Raw genomic sequence first — 21,903 nt, 5'->3', positions numbered from 1 at the left:
CATCCTGCGCCCGCCTGCCCAGCGACGCGCCGGCGGCTGGCGCAGCCCTTCGCTCGCCCGGCCTCCCCCTCCCTGGTTCCGCGCTCTGGTTCCGCCATGGAATCCAACAAGGATGAAGCCGAGCGCTGTATCAGCATTGCCCTCAAGGCCATCCAGAGCAACCAGCCCGACCGAGCGCTCCGCTTCCTGGAGAAGGCGCAGAGGCTGTACCCGACGCCGCGAGCTCGCTGTGAGTGTGAGGCGCCGGTGAGACAGAGGGGACATTAGATCTAATGGGGGGAATACGGGAACGGACCGACGGGAGCAGTTGGAGGAGGGGGAGGGGTGGCGAGGCGCGGCTACGCCTGCGCTCTGCGACGCGCAATGGCTGCTGGGAGGTGCAGTCTGCGGCTCCCGGGGCTCTCGCGGCTCTCCGGGATGCTGCACACCTGCTGACAGGGGCGACCACGACTTCAGCTTTCCGGGTGTTTGCAGAACCCTCTGAGATTTGGAGTTCCCGAGAATACGAGGCGCTGGCAGGCGAGGCAAAGAGAACTTACCTAAAAGCGAAATCAAACTACTTTTCCCAAGGGGCCGTTCGGTGGCCCGGGGCCAGTTGCCGGCCAGGGAAATATAGTTTAATAAACATAACTACTCTGACGAGGAAAATAGGTACTAGGGAAGAAAGGAGACTTACGATCTTCGTGAGTCTCTTCGTGTCTTTGCTCCCTTGCACGTTTCCAGGTGAAGGCCAGGGACCACCCTCCCAAAACAAGCACTTGCCTTCTCCGACCCTCCCCGCCCCCTCTTCCTGGCTCCACACCACCACCTTGGAGGGTCTGTCCTGAGACCGGCCTTTTCACTCCCTCCTGGAGTCTCTGCACCCGTTTGTCACATTCAGAGAAGACTGTCTCGTTGGAGACGCCGGCGTCACCCACCCCATCCTCACGTCCCTCTTTCCCAGGAATCCAGGATGCCCTGCTCTGTGGCCCGGCCTTACAAACCAGGGAGGGAAAAGTGAGGTGGTCTCCACTGCTGGGCATCTCACAGTACCCTGGAACCCTCTTTTTTTCCTTGAACCTAAGTCTTTAAAGAAGTTTTTCTTAATACTGGAAGACAGAAATAGATAGTCCATTAAAGATAACAGGGCTTGTGTCTGCAGTTACCACTTAGTAAACTGTCTGGCATAAACAAGTACTCGATCAGAAAACCTGCATTCTTGTCCCGACTGCTACCATGGGACTTTTCTGAGCTTGGGTTTATTCACCTAGAAAATTAAAGGGTTGGCATAGATAACATAAATGACAGTAAAACCCATAGGCTTTCCCGTTTAGAAGGCTCTTTCAAATGCATTTTCTCACTTGAGCTTGCCCTATCAGGGAGGCAGAGCAAAGATGGTTATCTTTGTTTTGTAGATGAAGACATATCTCAGAGGCCAAGGACTTGCCCAGTATTGCACAGCTAGAAATTGGAAAGTTCTGTGACTCTGTACATGTAATCTTTCTAAAGGAGTAAGGTGAGAGTGGAGAGCAGCAGTCGGCCTCCAAATCGTCCTTGCCCACGCTATGAAATTGAGAAGGCGGAACCGTGGCAGGAGAGGCGGCCTGGAATGCCTGCATTTTCCTGCCTCCTGACTCTGCGTGTTGATCTTTTGCCCTGTTTGCCCTCTCTTGGAGAGGGTTTCAGCCTGTATTTGCCAGGACTCCTGAGGTGGCCCGCTAAAGGAGCTTCTCTGTGTAAGAGGAGAGCAGGGTCGGGTAGGGCCCTTCAGCCCTCAGAATTCTCTCTGGAAGCTCCGGAGCAGGCAGCCAGGAGAGGATGGTAACAATATAGCCTGTGGAGGTCTTCCTGTCAGCAGGCCTCCTGGGCTGGTTCCGGGGCTTTGAGGGATGTCCTTCCTGGGGCTCTGGCACTGGAATTTGCTCTGGCAGAAGAGTCACCTGCTGCATGTTTGTAACATTTCTGATATTCTGGAATGAGTACATGCCTTTCTGTAAACATCACCTTGTGCCATCTATGACCCTGTACTGAACTGACAAGGACTTGGGATTCATTTAGGCCTGGGATAGGGAAATCTTGGTTAGAAAAATAGTAGGTAGTATTGTCCACACTCAATATGTGAGGTTTGAATTCATTCTAGACGCTCACTCAATGCAATGAACATTTTTGTTTTGTTTGCAAAGTCCTCTGCTTGGTTTTAAGTGGTGAGCAGGATTGATTGGTCAGGCATAATCCTTTGCCTTAAGTAGCTTACAATCTAGTGAGGGAGACAAATTACAGAAAAAAGTAATATTGTAAGCCACAAAACAACGGCGAGTCAAACCCTGGCTAAGTGGCTCAGATTGTTGGAGTGTTGTCCTGTAGACCAAACGTCGCAGGTTCAACCCCCAATCAGGGCACATGCAGGAGGCAGCCAAGCAATGTTTCTATCTCACATCAATTATTTTCTTTCTCTCCCTCTCTAAGATCGATAAATTTATCATCGGGTAAAGACTAAAAAAATATATAATTAAGCACAGTGTCAGGTGCTTAGGGCTTAAGGATCGACTTGAAAAATTCAGTTCCTGCCTTCCATGAGTTCACAGCCTGATGAGGTGGAGGGAAGTATTGGGAATGGGGGACACAGGATAATCTGAAAATTAAATTACAGGCAAGATGGTGCTGTAGCAAGGACATAAAAATAATGGTAAGTCACAGTGAGGAAAGAGTTCAGGAAGGAATATGGGAGGCAGCATTTGAATGGGATTTTGGAGGAAGGCAGGAGACTTGGAGAAGAGCTTCCTGGAAGAAAGACGTGGAGGCTGGAAGCTGTAAGAGGTTTGGAGGGAGAGATGGCGTATAGAAAGATGTGGAGGCTGTGGAGGTGGTAATTTAAGTATAGAAAGGATGTAGTTTGGAAAGTGGAATGGAGTAGGATTTCCAGATTGTGGAAATCCTATCCTTCCAGGCCAGGGTATTCATTTTATTCTGTAGTTAGTAGAGGAGGAAAAATTGAAGTTTTAGGTGTCAGGAATAAGATAAGGGTGTTTTTCTTAAAAAAGAACAATGTGAAGTGTTAATAAGAGGGAAGAGAGACTCAAGGCAGAAACTAGCTGGGAGACAGTCACACTGAGTAGGTGAGGAGCTGGGAGGGCCTGAGATAAAGACAGTCTGGAGGAGGGTATGATCAGCCTGTCGAGAGCTATGCTAAGGAGAAATGGGCATTCAGAATCCAGGCCCTTGGGACTGGGAAGAAAGCAAGGCTGAGGAGCATGGATAGGAAGAGATGGCCAGAGTGTGAGGTGCCGGTGGGTTGCTCCAAAGTTGCTGTCAGCATGGAGCTCAAGAGAGAGAGCTTCAGGTTCTAGCTGAAAACCTGGCCTCCATTCAATGGAGCTCACTGCAGTTCTGCCTGACGGAAGTCACTGTGGGCAAGTGTGGAACATGTTGAGGAGCTTGCTGCTGGCTCACCCTCAGTCCTGTACAGAGTGGGGCGGAGCAACAGCAGGAAGAGGCAGTCCCAGGAGAGAGCAGCTGCCAGGTAGCCGTGGAGCAGTGTTTCACGGAGGTGGTGAGCAGCACTGTCAGGTGCTGCAAAGGCCACGTGGGAAAAGGACAAGTTAAGGAATGAGGACTTCCGCCAAGATGGAGGCATAGGTGGAAACACTGTGCCTTCTCCCACAACCAAGTTTGAATACAACAAAGGTTTGGAGAACAAAGACACAGCCAAAGAACAGAAAATTGAATTATACGGAAGTCCGACAACAACGAACTGTTCAACCGGGATGGTAAGAGGGGTGGAACCAGCAGCAGAGCAGGGCAGGAAAAGATCTCCCGACCTAGGCACGCAGGTAGACCGGACCCAGTCAGGGTGTGGGGCAGACTGACTGCGGTCGCACATTTGCACACAGTGAGACGGATCACGCAGGCCCCAGAAGGCAAACCCAGTGGTGGAGGGCTGGCGGCGGTGGCACACTCGTGTGCAGTGGGACGAAACGTGCAGGCCCTGGTGACAGTGGCAGCTGCGGTACCTGTGGCGCCGGCGGCGGGAGGTGGCAGACGGGACGCCATTGCCCCTCTTTGACCCTGCCCCCACATACAGCGTCACAACCCAGCGACTGAGTTGCCCTGCTCTGGTGAACACCTAAGGCTCTGATCCTGCTATGTAACAGGCACGAACAGCCCAAGAGATGGCACAAGAAGAACTCAAAGTCCCAGAGCCAATAACTCTAAGCGACCAAGAGATTGCCAGCCTCTCAGATGCTCAATTCAAGACACTGTTTATCAGGATGCTCACAGAACTGGTTGATTTTAGCCACAAATTAGAGGAACATATGAAGGCTAAACTAATTGAAATGAAGGGAGATGCACAGGAAACCAACAGTGATGGAAAGGAAACTGGGACTCAAATCAAGGGAGTGGACCAGAAGGAAGAAAGAAATGACCAAACAGAAAGAAGGAAGAATCAAGAATTCAAAAAAATGAGGAGAGGCTTAGGAACCTCCAGGACATCTTTAAACGTTCCAACGTCCGGATTGTAGGGGTACCAGAAGGGGGAAAGAAACAGCCACGAGTGGAAAACTTATTGGAACAAATAATAAAGGAGAACTTCCCCAGACTGGCAAAGGAAATAGACTTCCAGGAAATCCAGGAAGCTCAGAGAGTCCCAAAGAAGTTGGACCCAAGAAGGAACACACCAAGGCACATCATAATTACATTAGCCAAGATTAAAATGAAGGAGAGAATCCTAGAAGCAGCAAGAGATAAGGGGACAGTCACCTACAAAGGAGTACCCATCAGACTGTCAGCGGATTTCTCAAAAGAGACCTTACAGGCAAGAAGGAGCTGGAAGGAAGTATTCCAAGTCATGAAATCCAAAGACCTACAGCCAAGATTGCTTTATCCAGCAAAGCTTTCATTTAGAATGGAAGGACAGATAAAGTGCTTCTCAGATAAGGTCAAGTTCAAGGAGTTCATCATCACCAAGCCCTTATTATATGAAATGCTAAAGGGACTTATATAAGAAAAAGAAGATGAAAAATATGAACAGTGAAAGGACAGCAAACACACAGTTATTAACAACCACACCTAAAACAAAAGCAAACCAAGAGGACAGCTAGATCAGGAGTGGAACCATAGAAATGAAGAACACATGGAGGGTTAGCAACAGGGGAGTGGGAGGAGGAGAAGGGGGGAGAAGGTACAGAAAATAGCATAGACAGTAGGTAGAAAATAGATAGGGGGGAGGGCAAGAATAGTAGGGGAAATATAGAATCTAAAGAACTTGAGACAAGTAGTTATAAACTAAGGCGAGGAGAATGGTAGGGGAGGTGGTGTGCAGGGTGGAGGGGAATGAAGGGGGGAATAGAACAACTGTAATGGTATAATCAATAAAAATATTTTTTAAAAAAGGAATGGAAGGAGGGATCAAGAGACAGAAGGAGAAGTGGAAGGACAGACAGAGGGAAAGGTTAGGATGAGAGGAGGCTCAGAGCAATTTGAAGGGTTGTGGGACTTCACAGTGAAAAGATTTGAGGGGACTTGAAACTCATGCTTCAGAAAGTGGGACAGGGAGGCACCAAGGACTGGACAGTCATACAGTAGAGCAGTAGCCAGGCCCTAAGCTGGGGTGCCCCTGGGATAGTGAAGCCAGCCAGTCCCTTTCTGGGAGTGTCTATCCCGTGCCTGGCAGCCTAGTAGACATTGGTTTTGCCCGAGGCTCAGCAACAGTGGTGGAAGATACCAGGTTTCCTGGGGAGCTGATGCGAACATCTGTAGGCCTTACTTTCCCCACCATACAAAGAAAGGGTTGGCCTGAATGATCTTGCAGCTCAGGCTGCCTTAGGTGCTCTGAGCTCGCGGCTGTGGGTCCAGGCTAAGTCAGGAAGGCCAAGGTGGGAAACCATCGCGGGGAGAAAGGAGGATGTATTGCCAAGAGATTCCGGCATTCAGGGTCTAGGACTGAGAGGTGTTCTAGTACTGGTGGGGTTTAGAGGGAGTTGTCCATTCAGGTCAGTCAGCCTTCGTGGACCTCACTGCGTGCTCGCCCCTTGCATTCATCTGATTCCACTGAGTCTTTTCACCCTTCAGAGCAACCCTGTGAAGCAGAGAGCATACCTTCACTGAGGAATTAGGTAACCTGACAAGGCTACGTGAATGGTTAGCGAAAGAACCACACTGTCCAGCTGCACTCCCACTCCCTCCCTACGCTGGCCTCCCTTTCCCGACTCACTTTGACACTGCAGGCACATAGAGCCTGGAAATGAAAGTAATAGGTAATGCTTAATATTAACTGGAAGTTGTGCTACTTCTTCGTGTGTGTTTATGGGAGATACAGGTCTGTGTGGAGAAGCTAAGTTAATCAAGACAAACTCGCCAGCCTGTGGCAGAGCCAGGTTCGAACCCACGCAGTCTGAGTCTCCAGTCTGGGTTTGAGGTGGAGGGGCCTCTCCTGGTGTCTTTGGCTGTAGACGTGCTTTTCCCTCTGCCTTAGCTGCCCCCATTCCCACCCCAGCCTTGGTTTCTTCTACTGATTTCCTTCTTTTTAAATGCCTGCCAGCTTTACTGGGAAGGTGCAGAATTAGGATTTGAACCCAGCCATGTCTGTCTAACTCCAGAGTTACATTATATCTCCTACTCTTTTGTGACATTTGCCTACAAGCCACTAAGCCAGTAAGGAATGTAATGGTGAGTCAGGACCAGCCAGTCACATCCCACGGGCCTGAAAGACGGGTGTCTGGGCTGCAAGAGAGGCCTGCATGTCAGCAACCAAAAACCTCTGGTTGCCAACTCAAGCAGGAAACTCCCGTCTGACCCAGAGCACATCTCTTCCTCTTTGAGCTCTCTTGGCAGCACTGGGAAATTAGACTTCACATTGAACTGCCCTGGGAAGCTTCCAGAATCTTCCCTGAGAAGTACTAGAGCGAGTCTGTCCCCTCTCCTGGCTGCTGTTCTGTGGCGATCTAATGGCTGGTCATGTTGCCCTTAGGGGTAAATCAACTTGGCCTGGACCACTGGGGCTTCCAGAGAAATCAAAATAAGGAACTTCTGTAAAAGCCCTTAAACACCTAGTAAAGCAGTACGCTTCCTCCCCCTGTTCATCGTGATCGGCATCTGTTGGTTTCCTCCTTTTCTATTTCCCCGATGCCTGGCATGGACCTGGCGTGTGGGACAGCCTGCAATGTCGTGGTTGCACCCAGGTCCAAAGTCTGCTGGGTGCTGAAACTTTGCCTTCCTGGGCTTTGGAGCTCCCCAGTGTCCCACCCCCACCCCCGCCCACACATACCTCCGGTCCCCTCATTTTCCTGGCCAACTAATTCATCAGCCCAGGCCATAATATTAGCAGCTGCTCATCTGGACTTGTGCTCTGCATTGGTCTCCCTGCCGTGTGCGTACGCACATTATCTCACTTCATCTTCCCGCCCCATCTTCCCTTCCCCATCTTCCCGTGAGGAAACCGAGACTCAGCGGTTTCTCAGGTGGACCAGGGTCATGTTGTTAGGGTATAGCTGAGATTTGAAGCCTGGGTCTTTCGAAATTTAACTTTGCTCCTCTCCTTGGAATGGCCCTGCTGGAAGGGGCTCCCCCTGCCTGACTCGTGTGGTCTGGGATAACAGCATAGTGAAGAGCAAGGGCCCCGTGAGCTGGACATCTTGGGGTTGGAGTGCTGCCTGCCCAGCTTGTCAGTCACACACACGTGCGGTCATACATGGCTCCTTCTTACCATGGGGTAGTGGTAATGAGACTGACCTCTAGGGTTGTTGTGAGGACTGGATGAGCTAATGCACGCGGAGCCCCGTGTCCAGGCCTGCCTGGCACACACCGAGCACTCAGCGCCATCTCAGGATTTCCCACAGAAGCCCCTCCACCTCCCTCAGGGTGGACAGCCTCGGTCGGCAGCTCCTGTGTGTGCATTTCCCAGCTGCTGGCTCCATGAGGTCCTGTGAGTTTGCTGCAACCAAGACAGCAGTGGCTCGGGGCACGCTGGTTCACTTGAGTACCAGTGTTCTGCCTTCTGCCAGCCCTGCCCTAGGCCCCTGGTGAGACCCAGGTGTGCCACTGCACAGTGTCTGCCACTCAGTGTGGTGCCTGGGGAGCGGCAGGCTGTGCTGCTATGGTTCTTCAGCTCAGAGATGTCCTGGGTCCCTGCAGTGGTATGGCACCCAGTTTCCCAGGACACTGCACCCAGGTGTGACTGGGAGTTCAGAACTGATTCGTGCCTGAATAAATGGGCACAAGGGACTTCTGTCAGAGGTTTGAGCTTGCTATTATTGAGTCAGCAGAAACCTAGGGCTTGAGTATAAATGACCATGACCCTGTCTGAGGGCAACAGCTAACGTTCTATGTAGACTCTGAACATTGAAGTAGGGCAGTCATCTGACATGGCCAGCCCTTGGAAAATGTAAAAACTAGTGAGGAGTAAACACAGCAGACGTTCATCCTGGCCCTGTGGGGCGGGCTCATTGCCCCCTCCCCTCTCCATGGCTAGGTGAAGGCCTCCAGCTAGCCATTCCCACCCCTCCCGGCTGAGTCGGGTGGTCCCTGCTAGTGGGGTCCCCATTGCAAAGTACTTCACCCACCTTGGCTTTTCACAGGATGGCTGTTGAAAAATCTGAAGGGTTACCCTGGCTGTGTGGCTCAGTTGGTTGGAGCATTATCCCATCACCGAAAGGTTGCAGTACAATTGCCGGTCAGGGTATATACCTAGGTTGCGGGTTCAATCCCTGCATATATATAGAAGGCAGCCCACTGGTGCTTCTCATATCGATGTTTCTCTCTCCATCTCCCTTCCTCTGTCTCTAAACAAATCAATTGGAAAAATGTCTTTGGGTGAGGATTAAAACAAAAAAATTGAGGGATTGCTAGTTTATCTTTGGGAACAGGAAAAAAGAAAAAAAATGTTCTTATGCTGAGTTTATTTGGGGGGCAGAGAGGGTTTATTCTAAGTTAAAATGACCTGTATACACCGTGCTGACTCCGGAGGACCTAGGATCCTAAGAGAGCAGGGCACTGTCCCACTAGCTGCCATAGGCTCCATTCAGGCAAGAAGCTAGTGGCTTTGCAGGAAGAATAAGCAGGTGGGATGTGTGGGGCCCCGGCCTCCCTGGGGCCATTTGGCCCCTAAGTCAGACATGTGGCTTTGCTGGAACAGGGCCCTGACTGGTTTCCTTGCTTTGCACAGCCCTGATCGAGTCCCTCAACCAGAAACCACAGTCTGCCAGTGACCAACCCCAACCCACAGACGCAACCCATGCGACCCATAGGAAAGCAGGTGGGTCCGACGCGCCCTCGGCCAACGGTGAAGCTGGAGGAGGAGAGACCACCAAAGGCTACACCTCGGAACAAGTAGCAGCTGTGAAAAGGTAGAAGGCTGGGCCTGGCAGGCAGAGGCCGGGCCTGGAGGTGGTGGGGAGGTTTTAAGTTGCTAGAAGGCTTCCCTCCCTTCAGTGCGCCCTCCACCTCACATCTGCCTGTGATGTGGATGGGCCCTGGGAGGGCCTTAAACAGAGGGAAGGTCCAAGTGGTCAGGCTCACCAGGCCCACTCCTTATTTCCCACAAGACCCCAGAATATAGTGTGGGAACCAGGGCTTCACGCTCCTCTCCCTCCAGGACAACCCACAGCAGAGGCTGGAAATGCTGACTCCGCTGGCTTCCTCTGCTCTTCACACAGCTCTGTTTGTCAGGCAGAGAGGAGGCCTGGCCTCCCCTCTGACTCCCCCCAACCCACAGCCCACCCCCAACAAAGACCCTTTCAGACAGAGCCTGTGTGGGGCAGAGTGGAGACAGGAGACAGTTATCTCTCCAAGGCCTGGGCGGGCCTTGCACGGGGCAGCTCGCTGCCAGGCCGAGACGGCCCAGCAGAGGCTTCTCAGGCTGTCTTTCCTCCCCAGGCCTCCCCGCTTGCCAGCCTTGGGACCCCTTTGAGGTTGTTCCTACAGAGTTCAGCCTGTGTGTGACCTAGCATTGTAGTTTGCCATGAAAACATAAGCCAAATGTGCATTTTTCTGATCAGACAGGGTTTTGACCAGACAGGCCTACCAGTTGCAGGCAACGGAAACTGACTGTGGGGAGTTAGGAATGCCTGGAAAAGTCAGGGTCTCCGGGGACCCCAGGAGTCAGAATTGATGGGAGGGAAGCAGGGTCTCTTTGGGGCCCTGCGGTGGGGTGAACAACACCTGCCAAGCCTTTTTTGGTGCCCACTCAAGACTCAAATTGCAAGGAGAGGAGATAGCTGGTCGAGTCTGGGACACACCTGTCCCTGGGTGGAGGCCCCGATGCGGTCCTGAGGTTGCCTGCTGTAAGAGTGCCACTATCAAAGGGGATGTTTCCCAGTCTGGCAAACACAGCAGCTGTGCCCTCTTACACCCTAAACGAATTCTTGGTGTTCCTCTGGCCCCTGCCTAAATCCCCATCCCTGCTGGAGCTGTCTGAAGCTCCTTGTCCCCAAAGTCTGACAGCCTGTGCCTGTGAGCCTGGCCAGAGCTGTGTGTTCACGCTGCTCGTTCCCCACCCACCCCCCATCACGGCCGGGGTCCACGGAGACCTCCCCCACCATGCTCGTCTCCCTCCCCCAGGGTCAAGCAGTGTAAAGATTACTATGAAATCCTGGGAGTGAGCAGAGGGGCCTCAGACGAGGACTTGAAGAAGGCCTACCGCAAATTGGCCCTCAAATTCCACCCAGACAAGAACCATGCACCTGGCGCCACAGAAGCTTTCAAAGGTAAGCTGGCCCTGGTTTCCTGGTATTTTGGTGTTTTTATCTCTTGTCCTTGGAGAAGAATAGGGGGCTTTTCCAGGAAGCAGCTTGTGGACCCAAGTCTACTGGCTAGGGAGCTGCTTCCCAGAGGAAGGCCCCGGTAGCCACCTCTAGCCACGCAGAATCGGTCAGGTCTTGGTTGGCACCGGCCTGCCTCCCTTTCCCCCTCATCCCCTGGAGATTATAGGAGGGGGCTGAGTGGAAGAGGACCAATGGCTTCTCCAGGCCGTATGGTGACTGAGGGGCAGAAGCAGTGCTGCTGTGTTCGCCCCCCTTGGGATCTCTGTGCCGGCTGCTCTGTGCGGGGAAACTGGACAACTCCAGGGCAAAGGCCCCTGGCCTGGTGGCCTCCTCAGCATCAGCAGCCGTAGCCAGCCCAGCCCAGCCCCCTTTGCACATATGTTCTGTCTCTCTACACCACACACACCCTAGAGCCTGAGGGATGGGGTGGGGTGAGCACTGGCAGTCTCTCTGGCCTCGGGGCCTATTGGTTCTGGGATGGGTGTTTTTTCTGGCCAGAAGCAGCAGCTGCTCTCTAATCGGTTATATTTTCTTTGGACCCACACACATTTACAGACGCTGCCAACCCCATGTCATTGGGCACTGCACGTCCAGATCTCCCCCAGACCTCTCCTCTCATGCCCTCCTTGTCCTCCCTGGGACCGTCAGGATCTTAGACTCACCTCCCTCAGGGAAATAGCGTGGTGACTAGCCTCCCCTAGCCCAGGCAGGGCGCTGCACTGCCTGGGGCGTGACCTTGGCCAGGTGGGGATCCTGTGGCAGAGCGGCCCCCTGACCTGGTGTGCTGTCTCCGGGGCCCACCCCAGGTGCTCCTTGGGGTTGGTCCTGCATGGGCAGTCTGCAGGCATCATCGCCTGCTCCCTGTCAGTCAGCCCCAGAGGGAGGAGGAAAATGTGAGTTGAGAAGCAAGGTGGCCAAAGTTAACGTTTCCCCAGCCCTGACCTCTGCCCGCATCCTTCCCGACAGGCACTGAGAGGCCACGCCTTGGCCTGGGGGCCTTGTGAAATGGGGAGAGCGCATTCATCTCATTCTCAGGGGCTGCACGTTCCGAAGCAGATGCAGCTCTGACCCACTCTTGTGAGAGTGGGCCCCTTAAGAGGGATCAAGAGACTCGGGAGGGCCCAAGCTGGGGTCCTGAGGGGCCCAGGCTTCCCACCTCTACAGGGAAAGCTCCAGGGCCAGGCAGAAAATTGGCAGCTGTGACCTGGACCCCAGAGAACAGAGGGCTCCTCGCCCAGGCCATGCTGCCAGCAGTGGAGGAGCCGGGACTAGAACTGGAGATTTGGCCGTTCCCTGCCATCCTGCTGCTTCTAGTTTTCAGCAGGATGTCACACATCTGTTTGGCCCTCAGGTCACACAGAGGACTTCACAATTACGTAACCTCCAGAAAGGAATGCCTCATCCACTGGGTACTTTGAGGGAGATAAATGGGGTTGGGGGCAGGGCCTGGTGCTTTTTATAAAGTTGAGGACTAGACTTGAAGCAAGACACTCCTGGGTTTGACTCCTGGCTCTGCCACGTCAGAGCTCTACGAGCTTACACTCTCTGAGTTTTCTCATTGGTGAGTGGAGATAGGGTTGCTGCTAGGAGTAAGATAATACGCATAAAGGGCCTGCTGTGTAGAAAATGGTGGACTCTCATCGTGAGGTGGAGAGCGAAGAGCCTGAGTGTTAATCCTTGCCCCAGCCTGGGGTGGCCCAGACTCACCCAGGCATCCCCGCAAGCATCCCCTCCCGCCACCCCCCACCAGGACTTCCTGCTGGGCCCAAGGACTCCTGCTTCCTAAGCACCACTTAAGAACCTGAAGGAGGTGAGCTGTTGGCAGCCAGGGGAGCTGTGTCCCACACACCCCCAGCATGCCCAGGCCTGACCTTTCCACCTCCTTTCCAGCCATTGGCACAGCGTATGCAGTGCTCAGCAACCCAGAGAAGAGGAAGCAGTATGACCAGTTTGGTGACGACAAGAGCCAGGCAGCCCGGCATGGCCATGGGCATGGGGACTTCCACCGGGGCTTCGAGGCTGACATCTCCCCGGAAGACCTCTTCAACATGTTCTTTGGTGGTGGCTTCCCATCTAGTAAGTCTCCCTATACTCCCCAACAGCCAAGTCTCACCAGGGGTAATGGTGGGAGACTGGATACCAGTCTCTCCCTTTCCCAGCAGCCCCACTCCTGACTCAGTCCCTCTGACCTCCAGGTAACGTCCATGTCTACAGCAATGGTCGTATGCGCTATAACTACCAGCAAAGGCAGGACCGCAGGGAGAACCAGGGTGACGTGAGTGAAGAAGGTGCTGGGAGAGGAGGGGAGGGCCCCACCACAGGGTGTGGGGCCTCGAGGGGATAGTGACGTGCCCAGCTATCTATTCTGGGATGGCAGTGTTCCCACAACTCTCAGCCCAGGAGCCATCTTGGGCCTTCCTTGTCGTTCTGCTGAACACCACCAGGGGGAGCCACACTCCACACTGCCCACCAGAAGGAGCAGGGACTGGATGGCCTCCTTTGGAGAATGTAATGCAGAATGTTTTCCACCTATAGACAGGTTTCAGTGTGAATGGCCTTTGTGCAGCTCATTTGTTCGTAAGGCCAACATTTTCCAAGCAATGGAAAGTTAGGCTCCATGAAGGAATTGTAAAGGACAACAGCGTAGGTGTTCACTCTGATCTTTGCAACGCTCAGGAAAACGTATGCAAAAGCCGTAGCAGGACGATGAATGCCTCAGACGCATTTCACTGCTACGAGGACAGCTGGCTAGCTGAAATTAAAATCCCGTGGGTCGCGGTGGAGCATTTTAAATTATGGCAGGTAGAGGGGTTCCCTTTTGCTCTGACAGTGTGGCCTTATGTTTTTATTTATTTTTAAACTTTCATTGTGGGTATTGTTTAACATACAGAAGAGTTTTTAAATTACAAATTGTCACACAGTAAACAAATTTATTTGTACTTAAAAATTTTAACTGGAAGTTTTTAAATTGGTAACATTCAAAAGTTACATGTAGTAAAAGTCTCCCTCCAGCTCCATCTCCCATTCTTCTGGAGGCGGCCACCTCTGCTCATTTTTTGTTATTCTCCCACAAGGAAATGCATATGCCCACCTTCCTCCTATATTTAATACCTGTTGCTGTTTTGTTTTTGTCAGGGGAAGGTGGCAGGTGGCGGGTGTTCTGTATATTGGGGAGCTGTGCAGGGAGAGGGGAAAGAGTGGTGTCACGGCCTGTTTGTGTGGTAACTGCCTCCCGACACCTGGGCCACACTGTGCAGGGGGAGCTGGTGGTGACTCTGGCCCACAGCGCACGCCCACCCAGGTCTGGCTCGGGTGACCATTGGCTCTTCCATGCAGGGCGGGCTGGGGGTATTTGTCCAGCTGATGCCTATCCTCATCCTGATCCTCGTGTCAGCTCTCAGCCAGCTCATGGTCTCCAGTCCGCCCTACAGTCTGAGCCTGAGGCCGTGAGTACTGGTAGCGGGGGGTGAGGCTGGGGTGGTGGGCAGATGGGGACTTTGGAATTTCAGCCACCATCAGGGGTCTCCCTTCCCATCCTGCAGGTTCTTGGTCATAATGCAGAAGGCTGGCCTAGAATCGAGAAATACACTTTCCTGTTGAACAGAAGTTTTTTTATCTTTTTAGGATCATAGTTTCCTAAGAAAATGCAGTGAAAACTGCAGATCTTTCCCCTAGAACCTTGCACATACACTTTTGCATATGGTTTCACTGGCTTCATGACCCCGCCCCCCCCCCCCCCCCCAGCAATGTTANGGGTCAATTACCCCCCCCCCCCCCCCCCCCCCCCCCAGCAATCTTATCTGTGGACCTTGAGATAAGAATCTCTGCTCTGATGTTCAGGATAGGGGCCTTAGGACCATGGAAAGAGCAAGGCCTTTAGTGTCAGACACACCCAAGGGTGGCTTTGAGTCCCAGCTCCTCTACTAACTGAGCAGCTGTGTGACCCTGGACAAGTTATATAACTTCTCTGAGACTTGGTTTCCTCATCTGTAAAATGGGAACAACATTTACCTGCTTGTGGAAATTAAATGAGTAAAAATTTCAGGCTGATTGGAAATGCTCAACATTTGTTGAATAAATATATGGTCTCAACCACCAGTAGTGAACTTGGGCAAGTTATTTGACCATTTAAGGTGTTGGCCCCCCTAATTTATTCCTAGCACCTGACAGTATCTGATACATGGTGGGGTGCTTAGCTTCTATTGGTGGAAGCCTTCAGGTCCCAAGTGGCTTGGCACTGGCTGGGAGCCTGGCAGCATCCTGCTCCGCCAGCAGGGGGCAGAGTCAGTCCACTAGGCCCATACTAGCCCTGCAGGCTCTCCCTGGCCTGATGGCAGCCCTCTCTCTACTGGAAAGAGGACAGGCAGGGGTGGGCAGGCAGGTGGTATCCTCACCTGGAGCACTGACTCTCATCTGTGTGTTGAGGCTCTTCCCACAACCTCTGAGCCTGCGTTTGGAGCTGGAATATAGAATCTAAGAGCTACAAAGATGGAGGAGCTCTTTGGAACCCTTCTCGTCATTTTGTTCCTAAACCTCTTAACCTAGACTAGGAGCTTCTGGGTAGGTAGGCAGGCCCTCAGCAAGGGTTGGCTTAGGAGATGAATGAGGAAGCCAGAGGCACAGGGAGCTCAGGTCCCCCAGACTCACCCCAGGTTCCCTACTTACCTGACCAGGGCTTCTCCCCAGAGTCCCCTGAGTCAGCAGTGTGGTAAGCACGGAACCTGAAGAAGGGCTTGCAACAGATAGCCTGGGCCACTCATGCTGGAGGGCCACTTGCTTTGCGTCAGACCCTTACTTTGGGCGGTGTGTGAGTTCCTGCTCTAGTTTGGGAGGGAGGCACCCCAGTCCTGTGGCCTGTGTGGCACCTCCTGTCAGGAGTCTCAACCCTAGAGCCACCCTGGGCCTGGGCCTGGGCCTGGGCCCCAGGCCCACTTTGTTCCCGGTCTTTTGTTGGACAGGTCGGTGGGCCATGTTCACAGGCGCATCACCGACCACCTGAACGTCGTCTACTACGTGGCAGACACCTTCTCTAAGGAGTACACAGGCTCCAACCTGAAAACAGTAGAACGGAACGTGGAAGATGATTATATTGCCAACCTCCGAAACAACTGCTGGAAGGAGAAGCAGCAGAGTGAGTGGGGATGTGTTAGGGGCACAGAGCTTGCAACGGGGAATGAGAAAGCCCTGTTTGCCCAGGGGTCCATGGGCCCAGTACCTGGCCCTGCCCTGTGCCCACCACCTCCCAGCCACGAGCTGAGCTCCACCCCTGCGTTACCCTGGGGCAGGCAGCCAGGGCCCACCTGGAGATTTCCTCTGGGTTCCTCCTGTAAGTTGCTGCAGTCAGCCCGTGCTTTGGCTGCCAGAGGTGACTATGTACAGAGATTGGAGCAGATCTCCTGGTCACCCAGTAACTGGGCATCAGGCTTTAATTCCGGGACTCTGTGGAGTTGTGACCAGGATGACAGGTTCTTACCTTGCCTGGCCTCACCCCCATTCTACAGAAAAGGGCTTCCCCTCCTATCCAAAGATGGTCCCAGTGGGGACCATAGTCTTTGCTCCTCCAGAGTCCTTCCCAGGGCGGCTTTCGGGGTGCTCCAGCTCCTGGGCCTGTAACAGCCTTTCTCTTGTCCCCATAGGCCAGACAGGTTCTAGCAGGCCTCAGGCTGTACCAGCCGTGTCCTAACCCTGCCCCATTGCTTTGCAGAGGAAGGCTTGCTATACCGGGCCCGATACTTTGGCGATGCAGACATGTACCACAAAGCACAGAGGATGAGCACCCCAAGCTGTAGCCGACTGTCAGAGGTGCAGGCCTCCCTGCATGGATAGCGCTGGGCCAGCCGCACTACCGAGGTCCAAGTATGAGCCAGGGCCTCCTCTGCCCTGCAACTCCTGGCAGCTCTGGCCCTGCTTATGAGTTAGTGGGGGGGGGGGGGGGCGCCTGGTGGTGATGGCACAGGCTCCCTGTCCCCAGCCTGACTTCCAGCCTGACTTCCAGCCTTCAGAATCGGGGCAGCTCTGGAGTATGCTTGGAAACTTAGGTCTGCTTCAGGCCTCCACTCTTCACCTCCACCTCACCCCACCCCCTGGTTCAGGGGGTCATGCTGTGGGACACAAGAGCCAAGCAGAAGAGGGAGCCCAGGCTGCTGCTGGGAGCCCCTCGTGCCTCCTGGGTCTGCTCCAGCCACCAAGTCAGCACCGCCCTCTCCCAAGCGCAGCAGACTATTGTCTGTAACCTGGTGTCTAAGCCGCTGCTCAGGGAGGCTGCATTGGGACAAGAGCTCTTCCTCTTTCTCTGCTCTCCTGGGCAGTGGGACATGGAACAGATGGGAGCCCGACAGAGGGCAGAGGAGGGAGCCGACAGGCTGGGAGCAGGAGGGGCCTGAGCACCGACTTCTGCCTCAGGTGGGATCGGAGGCGGGCTTTCTCTGTCTGTGTCTGTCTCTGGCTGTCTCTCTTTCATGCTACTGCGCCTGCAGCCTGGAAGCCATAGGCATCTCACCTGTGGTCTGAGGAAGGGAGCAGCAGGTCACGAGTTCAGGGTCAAATGCAGAGCCCTCAGCACAGGAAGGGGTTGGTGGGGGGAATGAAAGTTGCTGGTATCAGGCTACCTGCCTTCTTTACCCCTATGTGTGGGCAGTGGGCTCTGCTTCCAGCATTTGCCGGAGGGGACAACTTGGACCAAGCTCATAGGATTGTGGGCAGGGCTGGTGAAGGCTCTCTTTCCTGTTGGTACCCTGTCTGCCCCTCCGTGTCCCTTTAGTAGGGATCCGGGTGCAGGCTCTCTGCTTTGAGGCTGTTGGCTTGTGCCCCCCAGGAGAGCGAAGCAGACTGCAGGAGGGCAGCGGGGCACCGCAGCTCTGGTGTGCAGGACGGGGCAGGGTGGGCCGCTTGTTCCCGGGCTGAGCTGGAGACTCCGGAAGTGTGACTGCCACACTAACTATTCCCACTCTCCTCCCCAGACCATGAAATCCCTGGAGAATTTTTGGTGACGTGCACTGAGCCAAGGTGATGGACTGTGTATTTAAGGAAAGACGTAAAAAGAAAAGGAAAAAAAACCATTAAAATGGATTGGAGGCCGAACACCACACAATTTGCCCTCTCTCTCGTCCAGTAAATGCAGAAAGCTCATAGGACAGACAGGAGAACCTGCCACGGGGCGCCTTCCCTCCCTCCCAGGGCTGGTGAGGGCTCAGGCTGCACAGCAGCGCTCGCTCTCCTAGGATACAGAAACCATGGCAACAAAGCAGAATGTAAAACTTGCAGCAAATGTTTGTGGGAAGGGCTGGGGGAGGGGACACCCAACTGCCTTTCTTTTCCCTCCCAGAAGCCACCACCAGTCACCTGTCAGTGAAATCCAGGCAGGCACTAGCCAAGGATAGAGGAGGAAAGAGAACTTTCCAGAGAATGTAATTTACAGATGGGTGTATATGTATATATATCTATTTATATGTAAATAGCATATATAAAGATATATATAGATATATAGTCTACTTTTTAAACTATGCAGGGATTTGGTAAACTGTTGAGATGAGTTCTTCCCTGTTGTAGAAAACAGACTGATTGAGGAAGGCAACCAGGTCCTTCGAAGACACTGGCCACAGCACAGGGAGTCGGTCACAGCTTCTGACATTCCCCTAGGCCCCAGCCCGTTTTGGGCAGCAGCAATCATGACAGGATAAATCTGTAGAAAGCGCTGGAAGGTTGCCAGGTTCATGGCTAAACTGGAGGGGAGAAAGTGCCCTTAGGGCCAGGTGCCAGCTCAGCACTGAGTCACAGTAGAGGCCCCAGGTGGCTTTCTGGGTCAAGGCCACCCACCTCAAGCCTTGTCCTGGTGCCTGGGAGCCCGCTGACCCCTTGGCAGAGAGATCAACAGGTCAGAAGAGGGGCCAGGGTGCACCTAACCACCTTGCCCTAGTCCCTGAGTTTCGCCTTACAGGTGCCACAAGGCACAGCTCCTGTGTTGCCGCTGGTTCTTCCTGAGTCGTGCACCAAGGTCTCCAGGGGGCTCTTCCTCCCAGAGTCAGCCGGTGACACCCAGGAGCCCAGGGCAGCAGCTGACTCCCGAAGAAAGTCTGCACCTGTGGGTACCTCTGTGCTGTCCGTGGACACAACGCCACCCCACCTTCTCTCGAACTTTGGACAAAGGATGCGTCTGAACCAGAAAGGTTTTCTTATCCTTAAATGAGGATTTTTCTCAAAACAGCAGTTGCTGCCAGGAGAAGGGAGGGAGGTTTTCTTTATTCCCACAGTTTGGACTGGGCCTTTTGGAACTACCATGTTTTCCTGAATTTCCCTCTGGTGGTGGGTGCACCATTGAGCCTGCCATTTTCCGAGCCTTACTTCCCCATGCTGCCAGCTGAGAGGTGATACCCATCCTCCCAGAGTTACTCCTGGTTCTTTTTTTAAACGTCCCCCAACAAACAGGATTCTTACTAGGAAAAGAAGCTCGGTGAAGGAATGTCAAATCTGGATTTTGAGCAAGATCCTGCCCTGTGATGAAGCGGCCACCCCGCCCGGAGAGATGCTGAGAACTGGATGGGGGTTCGAGTGCCCCACCGCAGCGGCCCTGGTGCTCTGCCCCACCTCCCACCGGCTGGTCTTGGTAGATGTCCCGAGATGGCTGAGCCATGTGCAATGAGAACCTAGATCCTAAAGGATCCCCTGAGAAGCTGTATTTCTTGAGTTAGAATTGAGATTGTACATCTATAAATATGTTTATTATGTGACTGGCTGTAGTGGATTTGCACTGCGCACGGGGGGGGGTGGGGGGGGAGGCTGAGGTTGGGGGATCCCACGAGCACCTGTTGCTTACTGACATCCCACAAGGAGTTTGGGGTGACAATCCTAAATATACCACTCACCCCTTGCCCCAGCTGACAGCCACTTCATTAACAATTGTTCAGGGCTGACTCCATCCAAAGGGTAAGGGACTCAAGCCAGGACCCTGGGACCTCCAATGCCAGGCCCGGGTTGGCAACTGGGACACGAGCACAACCCCTGCTCCCCGGGTTCCTGCTCTCGATATCCCTTCCCTTCCATCTGGCCTGCTCTGGCGCAGTGGTTCAGCCTCCTCCCTTCTCCGCAGCCTGGAACTCTGGCCCACTCCGGATGCAGGGCCAGGGAAAAGTTCTCCAAGTTTCCACCTCTGGCTGCACAGTCTTCCCAGCCATCATTCCCACACCGCCCTCACAGCCTGCCCTCCCCCAGTAGGCTGGAAAAGTTAAAAATGAGGCAGCCGGAGTGGGGCTCCCCGTGAGTGAATGGAGCGGCAGATCTGCCCAGGGCCTCCCAGAAACAGGGCCCGGCAGCCCTGACTGGCGGCCGGAGGCCCCTCCCACTGCCGCTCCAGCCAAAGGCAGGCAGGCTGCCCGGTGGTGCCACTGCAGCCTGGGAGCTCATTGGCTGCTCGGCTTGGGGTCACCGCATCTGCCCTGCCTGGCCTGCGAGCCGCCACTTGTTAACTGCAGTTGGCAGGGGCGGTCCTCGTTCCCCACTCCCATTACCAACCCATCCCCCTGCCCTTGCCTTGCAGCTCAGTGAGCCAGAAGGGGCGGGACAGACTCCAACTGTTTGCTGCAAAAAGGGTCTGTGACAAGTGTCCCCACCCACTGTCAGGTGGCAAAACCTCTAGCCCATCCAAGCTCCTGGGATCTGCCGGCTTATCTCCTGGTCCCGGGCTGCCCCCAGGTCTCGGGAAGGGAACTGCTCCAAGGAGCAAGGAATGCGCGTCCCTGCTCCACTGTAACACCACCCCTACCTGGCTTTCTAGGGGAGACGCACAGACAGCAGTGCCGAGCCCCAGGTGAAGACTGGGACACAGTGTCAGTTCTGGAGCAGCTCGGAACACTTAGGCTGTCACACTCTGCAGTTTGGGCGGGTCTGATCCAGAGCAGGAAATCGAGGCTTAGGGGAGGGAGGGCCTTGACCCAGGGTCTTCCTGAAGCTGTGCGTGTATCTGGGGGTGTATTTAGCAAAGCAGTCATTCTGCAAACATTTACTGAGCCCATACTCACTGTTTTCAAGGAGCTCAACGCCATTTGTGCCCAACAGAGCGGTGGAAGACCCTAGTTCAGGAGGGGAGAGAGGCCACACTAAGGAAAAGGGGCCTTAATCTGAGTGGGGTGGGCTGGGGTGAGCCGCCCGTGGAAGCAGGCGCACCCTCTCTCCTGGCACTGGCAAAGGGGTTCATTTGGGTGTGCAGGGTGACTTCCCTGAGTCGCAGCATAGTAGATCTGCTGGGCATCATTGTGGACTCCATAGCCCCACTGCCCAGGCTGAATCCATCTGTACTGGCTGGCCTTGGGTATGTCACTTACCTCCCTCCGCCTCAGTGTCCTCATCTTCAAGATGGGAGTGACTGAACCACCTACCTCACTGGGTTCCTGTGAGGAGAAAAACGGGTTATGACACAGACAGCACGTGGTGTCGGGTACATAGGACGTTCTATTGTCTTCCTCACGACGATGAACTAATTCACCAAACAAGTGTCAGGTCCCATTCCAGGCACTGACACCAGTGGTGACTGAGACACAGGCTGCCCTGGAAGAGTTAGGGGGCAGGGAAGAGGCCAGGGTTCAGCGGGCTCCAGGGCACGGAGGACTGAGGAAAACAACCTGGGAACACAGCAGGTGGGAGGGCTGGCTGGGGACTCTTGATAAAGGAACTGGCATCTGTGAAGGAAGTGGGGGTGAGGGCAGGGCTGGGGGTGGGATGGGCACTCTGGCTGGAGGGGACAGTGTGTCGAAGCCCTGGAGCTGGGAAAGCACGGAAGTGATGGCATCCAGGAAACAATACACAGGCCAGGTCCCCAATCTATAATTGTCACCTTGCCAGTCACACACACCCAGTGGCCATGAGCCGAGAAAGAACTTCAGTGAGAATGAATGAACAAGAGACCTTGTGCTCAGGAACAGGCAGTCCCGGCTAGCCATGGGCGGTGGGGGCGTGGGGCAGAGGGGATTGGCAAAGCTGGAGGCCTGGGTGCGGCATTCACCCTGTCACCCCCTCCGCCCAGATCCCCATGGAGGATGTTTCCCCAAGAACAGGCCCAAGCCTCCTGTTGCTTCCATAGCCCCACAACCCTTGGAGCAGGAAGTAAAGGTCCAGGGCTCGGGCAGGACGCACAGTGTGGGGAGGCACTCTCTAGGAGCCCCCACGGCCAAGCAGC

At 54.1% G+C, this 21,903-nt stretch overlaps 1 protein-coding gene across 3 annotated transcripts; it reads left to right on the top strand.

The window, feature by feature from the left end:
* On the top strand, positions 1-19,462 carry DNAJB12 (DnaJ heat shock protein family (Hsp40) member B12). Of its 3 annotated transcripts, none has more exons than XM_037055850.1 (9): positions 1-229; positions 9,140-9,320; positions 10,534-10,679; positions 12,627-12,812; positions 12,932-13,011; positions 14,073-14,182; positions 15,695-15,867; positions 16,441-16,538; positions 17,696-19,462. In XM_037055850.1, the coding sequence occupies exons 1-9, from the start codon at positions 97-99 to the stop codon at positions 17,723-17,725; spliced, it is 1,137 nt and encodes a 378-aa protein (XP_036911745.1). In that variant the 5' UTR covers positions 1-96; the 3' UTR covers positions 17,726-19,462. The 3 variants fall into 3 exon arrangements, with proteins under 3 accessions (XP_036911745.1, XP_036911746.1, XP_036911744.1); XM_037055851.1 differs by having other exon boundaries at positions 2-229; positions 16,441-16,592; XM_037055849.1 differs by having other exon boundaries at positions 3-229; positions 16,441-16,586.
* Positions 19,463-21,903: the final 2,441 nt, after the last annotated feature.

Source organism: Sturnira hondurensis, unplaced genomic scaffold (genome assembly GCF_014824575.4).
Source record: "Sturnira hondurensis isolate 20B ecotype Veracruz unplaced genomic scaffold, ASM1482457v3 Scaffold0008761, whole genome shotgun sequence".
Taxonomy (NCBI): Eukaryota; Metazoa; Chordata; class Mammalia; order Chiroptera; family Phyllostomidae; genus Sturnira; species Sturnira hondurensis.
The sequence above is the reverse complement of the archived record's forward strand: the minus strand, read 5'-3'. Positions and strand labels throughout refer to the sequence as shown.

What these genes read in the sequence shown, in the direction of transcription:
- DNAJB12 (XM_037055850.1), top strand. Translation starts at nt 97, where the DNA reads ATGGAATCCAACAAGGATGAAGCCGAGCGCTGTATCAGCATTGCCCTC. An exon ending in CTGGAAGGAGAAGCAGCAGA is followed by an intron (nt 15,868 to 16,440) that starts GTGAGTGGGGAT and finishes ATTGCTTTGCAG; the next exon opens with AGGAAGGCTTGCTATACCGG. An exon ending in GCTGTAGCCGACTGTCAGAG is followed by an intron (nt 16,539 to 17,695) that starts GTGCAGGCCTCC and finishes TCTCCTCCCCAG; the next exon opens with ACCATGAAATCCCTGGAGAA.